Source organism: Danio aesculapii, chromosome 25, assembly GCF_903798145.1.
Source record: "Danio aesculapii chromosome 25, fDanAes4.1, whole genome shotgun sequence".
NCBI lineage: Eukaryota > Metazoa > Chordata > Actinopteri > Cypriniformes > Danionidae > Danio > Danio aesculapii.
The window spans coordinates 15,818,880-15,831,239 of NC_079459.1; the positions used below are offsets into that span (position 1 = coordinate 15,818,880).

Genomic DNA, 12,360 nt, shown 5'->3' on the forward strand with positions numbered 1-12,360 from the left:
CATGTGCCGGTATCACATTTTCATGCTGCGATTAATTGATTGAGCTTTTATCACGGTATACGGTATTATCACGATATTGTAATTTTACTAGAGAAACAGGTAAAAAAACACAAAAAAACTTCAGTTTCGTCAACTTAGTAACTTTAATAACTTTTTAATTAACTAAAAGTACTTCAAACATTTAAATACAAATAAATATAAATAAAACAATACACAATATAAAAGTAAACTTGAGCAATTATATCCAAGTGAATGTGCAAAGGGAAACCGTCTTCGATCAGCAATCGTGGAATGAACTGCCAACTATTCCAGCATGTTTTATGCAGCAGATGCCTTTCCAGCCACAACCCAATATTGGAAATCACCCATACACACTCATTCACACACACTCATACACTACAGTCAATTTAGCTTATTCAATACACTATTCACTCAGCCTATATTCAATAATAAACATAACAAAAACTGCCTGCTAATGCATGGGTAAATCTTCAAAGGGAACAGTGTTACATTTTAACCTTTCACCTCATCCTGCTTGCTGTTTCACTATCTAAACAATGAAAACATAATATAAGTCAAATTTGTTTCATTTTGATATTTGATTTACATTGTCTCTTTTGCAGAATGCGTTTAACAACTATTGTGAGATGAGACCATCCAGCAGATGAACTGTCTGACATGCCCTATACACTCACCTGGGGTTTATGCCGACCCGCTGAACTAGTGGCTGCAGCTCTGGGCAGAGAGTGTGTGGTCACGTGATTTGCGTTTTTAGCCGTGTACTAGAATGAACAGAGAACTTTTCAGAATCGCTAAATGAAACACCGGTGTATTTCCCGCGATTTCTGTCGTGAATGTCAATACCGAAAAGAGCCAATGGGCTGCACAGTGTCTCATGGGCCGGCCCGGTCTGTTTGTCCGGGAAAAAAAGCATCTACTTTCAGAGAGTCACAGATCACAGCAGCGTCAATCAATAAGGCAGAAAAAAACGATAGGCTGCTAAGCCTTTTATGGGCCGATCAAATCATAAGACGATGATCAGCCCGGCCCAAAAAGTACGTCGGCCCACCGGTAAAGTGCCCGGTCTGCCAGATGGCAAGTCCGCCCCTGCGTGTGAGGATTATAGCGCGGTGGCAGCGGCGCCGCGCACACAGGGCTTCTACATGTGGGGATTGTTTACATCAGAGTGCGCATCAGTTCTGCGCAGCATATACGCAGTGTTTCTTCAAGCGGTTGATGGAAAATAAGCTAAGGCGCGTTCTAAGAATATAAATTCGGATCTAATATTTTTCACGGTATTTTGAAGTGCCCGCGTTAACAATATCGTGCATATTCATTACCGTGATTTATCGCATTACCGAATACCGGCACAAGCCTAATATATATACATACATACACACACACACACACGCACACACACATATATATATAAATATATTATATTATACATGCATGCATGCATACATACATACATACATACATACAGTGAAGCTCTGGGTACCGGGTCCGTGATGTCATTTACTTTCGAATTCTTTTAAACTTAAAGGTCCGTATGGCCCCAATATCCCCATAAGTGGTTCTATTCTCTCATCAGTTGGAATATAATAACTTTTGCATAGATTATAATAGAGACATTTTTTATTTTTTCTGATTACTGACATGTGCAGGAACCACCAAAATTAATTACAGAAACCTAGACCACACAGGACCCAAAAGGTACACTTTCAAATTTGAGTTTACAAAAAAGCACCTCTTTTTTTGGAGAGCTATATCATAACACAGACAACATACAATTATTTTAAGCACTTTCAACAGTGTTTTATGAAAATTCAAAGGGGTTTCTTTAAAATGATTCCTTTAAAATGAACTTTTGCATTTACACCTCTGTATGTGGATTTGGGAAGCTTTTTAATTTCGGTAGGCAAAATCCAGGCGGAAACCCCCAAAATAGCACTTGACTTTAGCTCCTGGTCGACAATAATTCAGACTGGACATTAGGGGTGGGCGGTACACCGGTGTCATAGTCATCACCGGTGTGACATTGCGCCACGACATGGATTTTCTAATACCGTCAATACCGCAATAAATCAATTATGCACCTTGAACGGCTGCATTTACATCAATAATAGCTAATTCTAAATAATAAGGCATTCAATTTTCTTCAAACGTTCAGTTGTGGTCTGAATACATGTCCTTATACTACAGGGCTCGAAATTGCAACCATTTTGGTCGCATGACGACCGAAATTTAATCTATGTGCCCTCATAATATATTTGGGAGCATTTGTGTGTCTGAATATAATGGTTGTAGTGCAATCTGATTTGATTTTCTCTAAAAACTTGCTGAATCGCTCTACCCTGAAGGTGGAAAGTCGTGTTATTTGTACGCAAAGTTATGAGATCGGGTTGCGCTGTCAGTCACTCAACGCTTCCCGCTGTCAGATAACAGGGAGCTTTTGTTACCGCAGGAAATGCAAACGGCTGAAGAGTGAAAAGTGCACAGGTTTGCAAACCTCACCTAAAGTTATAATAATAATAATGGCGCAGATGACAGCGATCATGACACGAGGTAAATGTTGATCCGCCAGCTGAGATCAATCGAGTGTTTTCGGAGAAGGTGCCCGAATCTCGATGCGTTGCATTCACCGCGTGTTCAGCGCAAATGTCTGCTAAATATAAAATCTAACACTGTACACATCATCGCCAAAGAAACTCACCTTTACTAAGTTTACACTGAAACTACGGCTCATAACAAAGAGCGGAATTGCGCTGGTGGTCATCGCGAGAATCCTGCTCTGTCTGCTCATAAATTGGTGCGGCTGACTCGCCTGCTTTATTCCACCAACACAGAGAAATGAAGATCAGCTCATAACGAGACTGAGCATTTAAAATGACCCAAACCAAAACTTTTAAAGAGTGATAGAAGTGAGACTTTCTTTTGTTCGTTCTTCCTTGAGATGTATATTATTTTGCTATTGAAAGTAATACCATGATATTATACCGTCACCGTTCAAAAGATGAAAAATACTGTGATATTAATTTTAGGTCATATCGCCCACCCCTACTGGACATTACATGTCTTTGCGATGTGACTATTGCAGATCCACAAATGGTGATATCAATGCTGAAACGATATAGTGTGCAGCCCTAGTGTGGAATGTCCTCAGAGTAACAGTCTGTCACGCAATTGTTCATCATTTATTCACGAACATCTTTAAAAGTTTACAACAACGACGCATTAATATCATTATTGATCTGTTAGCAAAACTTAAAGGAAATCAGCATATGTATGTAGACTTTGTACTCAGATTCACTGATTATTTTGGTCCGATCAGATCAGGCAGACTGAGATAGCAGATGACTGAGTGAAAGTTATCTTTGTTCTATAAAACAAGGTTTTGTTGTATTTGTTAGCATCCACAAATAATTAGATGAGCATTGAGCACTGCTTTATATTTAAACAGAATTCAGAGGATGACTGAGGATCTGCTAAAGTTTTTCCAGAAAAGTGTGCCATATGCATCAGGCATTATGTGTGTGTGTGTATATATATATATATATATGATGCAGTATGATTACAGTAAGACATGATGCAGTAAGACTACTCAGTCACAGTGTTTCTCTTTTTATTTTGCTCCAAATTAAAGCCATTATGTTTTGTTGCTAATGGTTTATGTTTTATATGAGGATAGTGTATCAAAATAGTATTAAATTGCCAATTACTATTAGTATTAGCTTTAAATTAAGATGTACATTTAAATATAAAATTTGATTTAATATATTTATGTATTTAGAGTTAATGCGCGTCTCTGGGTTAAATCACAGACTCTGGATTAAAACACTGAGTTAACAATGATAGTTTGTATCAAGCTTTGTGAAACAGGTTTTCCAAGTTGGATTTCTTTGGTTTTGTCAACTCAACTTGCTCTGAAACCTGGAGTTTGTTTAACTCATTTCATGCAACAGATCTCTGGATTAATCTCTTAAACAAATTACCAATATATTCATTTTCTTTTTGGCTTAGTCTCTTTATTAATCTGGGGTCGACACAGCGGAATGAACCACCAACTTATCCAACATATGTTTACGTTATCCAGCATATGCCATACGCTGCTCAAGTGCAGATTTTCTTGTGCGCTCTCAAATAAACGCTGCTGAAGTGCGATTTAGTACATTTATGCAACGAGCATTTATTAGATTTGCTAGGAATATTTGTGAATGTCTTCATATATGTACACACACACACACACACACACACACACGCACAGAGATTGTGTTTGTGTGTGTGTTTTTATATATATATATATATATATATATATATATATATATATATATATATATATATATATATATATATATATATACATACATACACACACACAATTTATTAATCATTGTTTTACATTTGTCACCACTTACTGTGTTGTTAAAAAGGCAATTAAATAAAAAAAAAAATTTTATCTCTTGAAGGAATGATTTGATTTGTTTTTTTAACCACGTACTGTTTATTTTACTTGCCTAATATTTATTTGGTGGCAACAGACTTTATTTGAAACATCAAATTACTTAAAAAGGTGATTTTCTCGGTTTTACTCACTACCACAGGCATGAGTGTTTATTTCTGAACTATAAACTTTTATCCCAGAGCTTCTGTGACTTAAACAGACTTCTTGTAAAACAGAATAATGATGTTGTGTAGTTGCAAAGAATAAGGGCTGTTCCATGTCTATGCTCACTCTCAGTCAGCGGCAGGGCATATGGAGACTCGAATGTTTCTCTGTGACCACATTTGTCAAAGATTTATTTAGAATCAAAGAATTAGTTTGCAAGGGTGTTTGAATTGAGATGGCAGTCTTGGTTAACAATTGTACTCCCAAACCCCTTCCAATGCAATCTGGTTCTTTTTTGCAGTGCTCAATGAGGTCTCACGTCAGCGATGGCTGTAGTGTCGTGGAAGGAGATCTGTCTTCTGACTGGACTGGTGGTGGGCTGCTACTGGAACAGCCTGTTTTGTGGTTTTGTGTTCGATGATGTCTCTGCAATCTTGGATAACAAAGACCTTCGTCCCACCACACCGTTAAAGAACCTCTTCCTCAATGACTTCTGGGGCACTCCGATGTCAGAGGTGATCTTTCTTTTGTATAGAGAAAACAAGCTCTCAAGACATTGTGCTTTTGGAGTTTTGTGTCCGACCTCATCTTTTTCTGCAGGAGCGGAGCCATAAGTCCTACCGACCGCTTACTGTTCTCACCTTCCGCCTCAATTACCTGTTCAGCGAGTTGAACTCCTCGTCGTACCACCTCCTCAATGTGGTTCTCCACGCTGTGGTGTGTGTCCTCTTTCTCCATTTCTGCCGTCTGCTCCTGGACCGAAGCACCAGCCTTATTGCAACCTTGTTGTTTGCAGTCCACCCCATCCACACAGAAGCTGTAAGTAACCATTGTTATTACGTTTCTGCAGATTTCTCAATGCGTCTCATCTAGCCAAGCTCTAATTGTGTAGTTGAATCTGTGCTTTCATGGATATCCATCAACGATATCTTGCCAATTTACTCCTCGACTTTGTTGCTTAAGGAAATGAACTTTGACACAAGGTTGGAGAACAAACAATTGAACATGAATGAAGCCTCTGTGCAGATGCCGCCTCATGGTGGCAGTAATAGATAGAGCTTGATGTCTTAGTGGACGCTGCATGTAAACAGTTGCACATTACCATGGAAACACTGTTTGAATTTGAGCCCTTTTCATTTCAGTCAATATTTGTTTCCTTTTCCGTACGTTGTCCTTTCTATTTAAGCGAGTTATCACTTGTTTGAAGTTCGTGGAGGCAGAATTCTTGGGAGAAGGTGTCTAAACAGAGGATTCATTAGTGCGCCGGTACTCTATCTGATTCGAGTACAGTGCTGTAGTGCTGGAGGGTGTTATCAGGTAAAGATTTGGCCTGCTGTAGTGAAGTGGTTGGGGGATCAGGCAAACTAAGAACTGTTAATCTGATCCGTCTTTATCTAAAACTATTATACTCTCTATCATAGTGCTTATCCTTAGGCATTCTGTAGAATTGATTTATAGAACACTGCTTTACAAAGTTCCAGACTCAATTTCAGCTACTTGCCCAATCTAGATATTTAAAATATTTTGAAATTAATTTATATTTCAGTAGTTGATCTGAAGAAGTTCATTAATAATGTGATTGTTTTTTAAAATAATAAATGATCAATTTTAATTTAATGCATTGTGAAAAAAATTGACCTTCATTGCTTTCACATATTTAATGGTTCATGCATTTCCAAGGAATCAAACACACTGCATTGAATTTGGATTGTTGGCAGCATGCTCTAATGAGCCACAGGAATGTAGAATGTTTCTTTTAAGTTATTATTATCACACACTTTTGTTAACTATGAAATATATTCATGCATGTGCTTGTATAAACCTATAAATACACACTCAACTTTCCATACATATTTATAAATATTTGCAACTGTATTTATTTGATTACGCGACTATATTTATGGGTGAAAGTGCAGCCTCAAAATACTTATTAATTGTAATTTTATCTTTTTTTTTACTTGTCAGTCTCCTTCAAAACTGTAATAACTTCTGATAAATTGTATGCCCTTAAGTAGATGCAGGTTAGAAGTTTCCTATTTTCATTTTAACAAGTTGTTTCAGAGTATTTTTCTCTCATAAACAGACATTTTACCAAATTACTCAAATTAACCTTTGCATTTCATTGAAATAAAATGTCATTTTTCGAATGTTCAAAAGAACCATGTCTGACTCATGCTCCATATGTGTGTTTTACATTGTTTAATACAAATGCATGGACAAATCAAATAGCATGTTTCAGAATTTAATGGATTCTTTCGTTTAGTGATTCACAAAACAGCATTTTTGCAACAGAGGTATAAATCAGACACACAGCTAAATATAAGGACAAAGCAGCTTATAAAACAGCATCATAATCTAATTTAAATCTGGAAATAAACAGAGTTTAGGAGGAAAATTTGATAAGCTTATGACGTTCGGTGAATGAGAAATATTTCAAGGTCACTAATTAAATAAGCAAATTTGGGACATTAAGCATGTGAACTCCTCCAAAGGTCAGATTTTGCTTTCATTAAAGCACAAGATGCTATTCTCAAGGCATGGTAATCATGTTTTGCATAAACTTGCGGAGAGTTCAAAAGCTGCTGTCATGCAAATGTGTGACAAACCCATTGCTGAGGCATCTGAAATTCACTGCGATTGTTATGCTTGCATACTGGAATTTGTAATTAATCCGTTGCTCTAGATAAACTTTTTGGTAGGCCACTTTATTTAACTAAATATTCTGAATGTTATCACCTTGTGCATATTTGCATATTTCAGCGCCACTTCTCATTGGCTGAATGGAAGGGAAAAGTCATTTCTGCTTCACAGTTGTGATTGATTGCTTAAAACTGGTTCCTCTTGCACCCGTCACATGACTCTGGATGGCATATACATGTCCCCATCCCATCTCAACTGGCATAATAATAAGCATTACTGTACAAATCTGTTCAAAAAACTATATCAATCAAACTTTTTTTTAATCATCAGTTTGACACATTTTGATTTGAACTGAAATTCCACCTGTTATGAGTGTTGAGAGATTTGCACTGCGAGTTGTTGAAATGTTTGATCATGTTCTTTTGCTCTGCACAGGTTACAGGTGTTGTTGGCAGGGCTGAGCTGCTATCCTCCATTTTTCTGCTGGCAGCTTTCCTTGCGTACACCAAATCAAAAGGCACCGATCACTCTATCGGTAAGCGTTGCCATCGCATAAACCGCATAATCCATGCATACATGCACGCTGCAACAAGTTCATTCCTAGGACACGACACGCAAGCTGCGACTCGCCTCCCATTCAAAAGCTCGCCGAGCTCCCCACCCAGATGTCTTGAGTACACAGTTCCAGTTTCACAGATCGATCAAATTGGCATGTTGTTTCTGACTTGACGCACTGCACCACAATTATATTATACCATCAACCTCCCACTGTGCGTCTTGATATTTTTTAAAAGAATGCTAATACCTTCATAACATTTTTTGTGCCTTATCCATGGTGTAATGACAAGCGATTATATACTTTTTATTAATATTATCCTTTTTTTTTCATCTTAAACAAGCCGTAACCTTAATTTTAAGCTGTAAAAAGCAATTGCGTGATTAAATAGTGCGTGCAAGTGTACTGAATGCTAAGCCAATGCTCTTTACATAATTTTAGAGCGAAATATGATTTATTTACATTATTAATTTCTCAGGTGCCAGTTCACTTCAGTTGCTTTTCAACTACATTTATTTTTACGCTATATATAGTGCTTGTTTTTATAATGATTGTGTAATTAAATTGACATTTTACTTATGTTTTTATAAATATTCATTAATTGCAATATTAGTCAGTTAATTATTCGGCGCATAATATGACAATCATTAAATTGAAAGAATTATAATTATAGCAAGTATCAATGTTTGTTGATGTAAACCCTACAGTCCTACTTGCCACACTTTGAAAATCTGCCAAGTACCTCGTTTAAAGATGAATTGGCAGATCCTGAGCTTTTTAATCTTGATGACTGATATCTGGCTAATTTGATACCACGTGAGCAAAATTACATCACATTTACAGTAAACATTTTTTAAAATATGATACTGTGGACACTGATGTTGTGAGTCGCAGGGTTTACACTGTGGTGTAAGGCATAACCCCTTCCCTCCCCCATCAATAACAGTTTTAATTATTCTTTTTTTTACTCCTATTTTAAAATGAATATTATTATAATTTGTTTATATTTTCCTAAATTAATGCAGTGTATTTAACCTTTGGGTTACTACTTTAAGAAAACATCAGGATTTGGTACTTACCTTCACTATCACCTTTGCCTGAAGTGACATGAAATATATATGAAATAAGCCTGCTCCTGAGCAGGTGTGAGCTACCAGACCTCTTGCTATGACAACAACTTGGATAAGTTTTGAAGAATAAAGCTATCCTGGATCATGTCAAATTGTCAATTACCAAATTCAGCTAATTGAGTAATCCACATATGAAGAACGGACCCATGAAATGTACCTCTTAATTGAGGTCTACCAACATGGCTCCTACTTGATGTGCCATTTACAATACCCCAATTTACCCTGGCTCCTATGCGGGTCACGGCACTGATGTAACCTTGCTGGTTTTGTTCACCCTGTTTTGAGCAGGTTTCGCGTGTCTCCAGCATAGGAGGCAACAGCAATAAAGAACCCTAAAGAGCACAGCTTCTAGCATCTCTCTTGAGGCCAGGGGAAGGAGGATTACTTACACTCATTACACTCAGTGCCCCTTAAACAGAAGTCCCACCCGGGGCACAGCACAAGTGTAACTCCTTCAAGTGAACTGCTCCAAGTAGGATTCAAAAAGCATGGGAGGCAGGTGCACTAACAAGGATGTAAAAGACCATAGCCTGTAGAGTACCGCTTCTGGCTATAGGAGTTAGGATTACTCACAGAGTTCCTGATAGTTGGCCTCCATTACACAACTAAACCTTGCTAAACCTCACTCCCATCTGGGTCATGTCACCAATACTCCCTCCCCCCACCACTTGAGTCCAGGTTGACAGCTGAGTTGGGTTGAGTTGATTTCGAGTCTGTTTTAGAGTACAGAAACGGAGAACAAAGATATTACAAGAATTAACAGGACATATAAACAAGAATTAACAGGAATAAAAACAGGAGATGTAAACAGTTACCTGAGCTCTTACAAGAAAACAATTGCTGCTTGTTAGAGGTAGAGGTTAAAGTGCAACTTAGAAGTCTAGCCATAATTGCTTGTTTGAAGTAATCACAATCCTATTTTCTCCAGGAGTTTTCCTATCATTAAATAATTCCTGAGGTCAGGAGAGTAAGACTTATTTGCACAACAGCTACTGGTTTCCTTAATCTTCACCTCCTTAAACTTCACTCCCATTACTAATCACGGCACCTATATAACCATGGTTCTTCTCACACCCCTTTGCATTTGAGACTCAATAAGGCTTATGGAGCGGGTGCACTAATAAGGATGCTTATCACAGCCTGTAGCACACCTCTTGAAGGCCACAAGAGTTAGGTTTACCCACACACTTCTGTTATATTCATACCCCAAACCACACTTCCATCTGGGCCATGGCAGCAATGTAACCCCTCTTATTGTACTCTCTCTTTTCAACCAACGAGCCAATCAATCTAATCATAAAGCACCTTAAGAAACACCCAAAATGAACCAAAGTGCTGTACAGAACACTAAAACTCAAACCGGATATGAAATACAATTATGTATTAAATGCTTAAGAAGCCATAAAACAAATCAATAAACGTGCAAAATGTCAACAGGTGTCAAAGGTGAAAGAGAAAAGATTAAAGAGACAAAGAAAAGACCTGTCTAATAAACAGAGGTAAAGCATTGGGCACATTAACAAAGGTGCTAAAGTAGGGCTGTGCAATTAATCGAAATGGATTTTGGCTTCTAACGATTGTAAGAAAAACATTAATTGAGATAAACTATTATTCTATCATATACCGCCCTCTTTCCAGTTGTACACGTGTTGCTCTGCAAAGCTCAATTTTCATGTGAAAATTGCTAAAAGCATGTACTGTAATGTTAATTTGGGGATGCGCATCGTTCATTGATGTACATTCGCATCATTCATGTTTTTAGAAGCACGAAAGAGATCGCATGCTGTTGTGTGTATGCACTCAGCCTCAGAGACGAGCAGAGCACACACATTTAAAGTCATCTTAATGCGAGCGCTTTAATGCTCAAATACATGCACATTCGTGTCAGAGCGCGGTATTTAGTGATTATTCAAATTAACCCTCATTTATGTAATAAACGAGTTTAGAATCATAACATGTGAAAGTGAAACCATAAATCAGAACCGTACTGCTCTTAAAGTGACAGCACGCAGTATTCCTGCTGCCGACTGTTTTATCATTATTAATCCAACAACAAAAGGGCAAAATCACTCACTGCTCTTGACTGAAGTTTTTTTCTTACAGTAAAGATGCTTAAAGCAGAATTTTTCATTTTTTTATTCCATTGTATTTATTTCCCTTTCCTTATTTACAGGGAGGAAAATAACTGTATATATACAGTTAAAGTCAGAATTATTAGCCCTCCTGAATTATTAGTGACCCTTTATATTTTTCCCCCAATTTCTGTTTAACAGGAAGATATTTTTTTCAACACATTTCTAAACATAGTAGATTTAATAACTCATTACTAATAACTGATTTATTTTATCTTTGTCATGATGACAGTACAATATTTTACTACATATTTTTCAAGATACAAGCATTCAGCTTAAAGTGCAATTCAAAGACTTAATTAAGATGGTTAGGCAAGTCATTGTATAACTGTAGTTTCTTCTGCAGACAGTCAAAAAATATATTGCTCGAGGTCTAATAATATTAAAAAAGGGTTCAAAATATTTAAACCTGCATTTATCCCAGCCAAAATAAAACAAATAAGACTTTCTCCCTAAGAAAGAATATTATAGGAAATACTGTGAAAATTTCCTTGCTCTGTTAAACATAATTTGTGAAATATTTATAAAAATAAATAAATAAATAAATTCACAGGAGGGTGAATAGGTTTGACTTCAACAGTATATCTTTTTGAATAATTGGCATTACAATTATGACCAAAATAATCGTGATTATGATTTTTCCCATAATCGAGCAGCCCTGTGCTGAAGACATCAGAGAAGTGATATTTACTTTCATGCTGTCTCCATTAAAATCCCTTAATCCATTAAACTTACTTGAGGAGCCATCTTTAGCATGGCGTCAGGTGCACTAGCAAGGCCGAAGGACCACAGCTGGTAGCTGAGAAAAGCTACAATAGTCTGAGATCTAAAGGCACTGAATAGATGAAAGTGGTTTAGAATTTGTTATATCTGTTTTATTAATTTTTTTGTTGTGTCTGTACCACATTTTACAGCACAAGCAGCACATATGTAAGGACACCATATCGATTTATAAACAGGTCCTGCTATTTCTGCCTTCCATTGTTTTGTGCTTCACGCATCTGAATACAAGCAGAGTCGTGTGAACAGCCTCTTACTCATTCTCCGCTGCCTGCTTTGGAAGTGTGGTTTGGCAAGTCAAGTTGTGATTATTAATCACGCTAAATTAACACATTAAATGAACATCCCTGTTTATATTAGATGTTTTATGCAATTCTTTAATGAAAAGACCTGTGGGTTCGGATTCCAGAGTCTCTCTGTAAAAACAAGTTGTTTACCTTCACTTCTCCTGCTAACCTTTTCTTTCATCTGAATGATGTTTGAAAGATACATACAGCTACTCAATCACCTGTT

At 37.1% G+C, this 12,360-nt stretch overlaps 1 protein-coding gene across 2 annotated transcripts in view; it reads left to right on the plus strand.

Moving 5' to 3' along the window:
• The window catches only part of tmtc3 (transmembrane O-mannosyltransferase targeting cadherins 3), a 50,015-nt gene that overhangs the window by 5,267 nt on the left and 32,388 nt on the right, over positions 1-12,360 (plus strand). For both annotated transcript variants that reach the window (XM_056451530.1, XM_056451531.1), the window contains exons 2-4: positions 4,911-5,124; positions 5,210-5,428; positions 7,685-7,784. In XM_056451530.1, coding sequence (XP_056307505.1) covers positions 4,936-5,124; positions 5,210-5,428; positions 7,685-7,784 — 508 coding nt within the window. In that variant the 5' untranslated portion in view covers positions 4,911-4,935. The remainder of the gene's footprint in view (positions 1-4,910; positions 5,125-5,209; positions 5,429-7,684; positions 7,785-12,360) is intronic.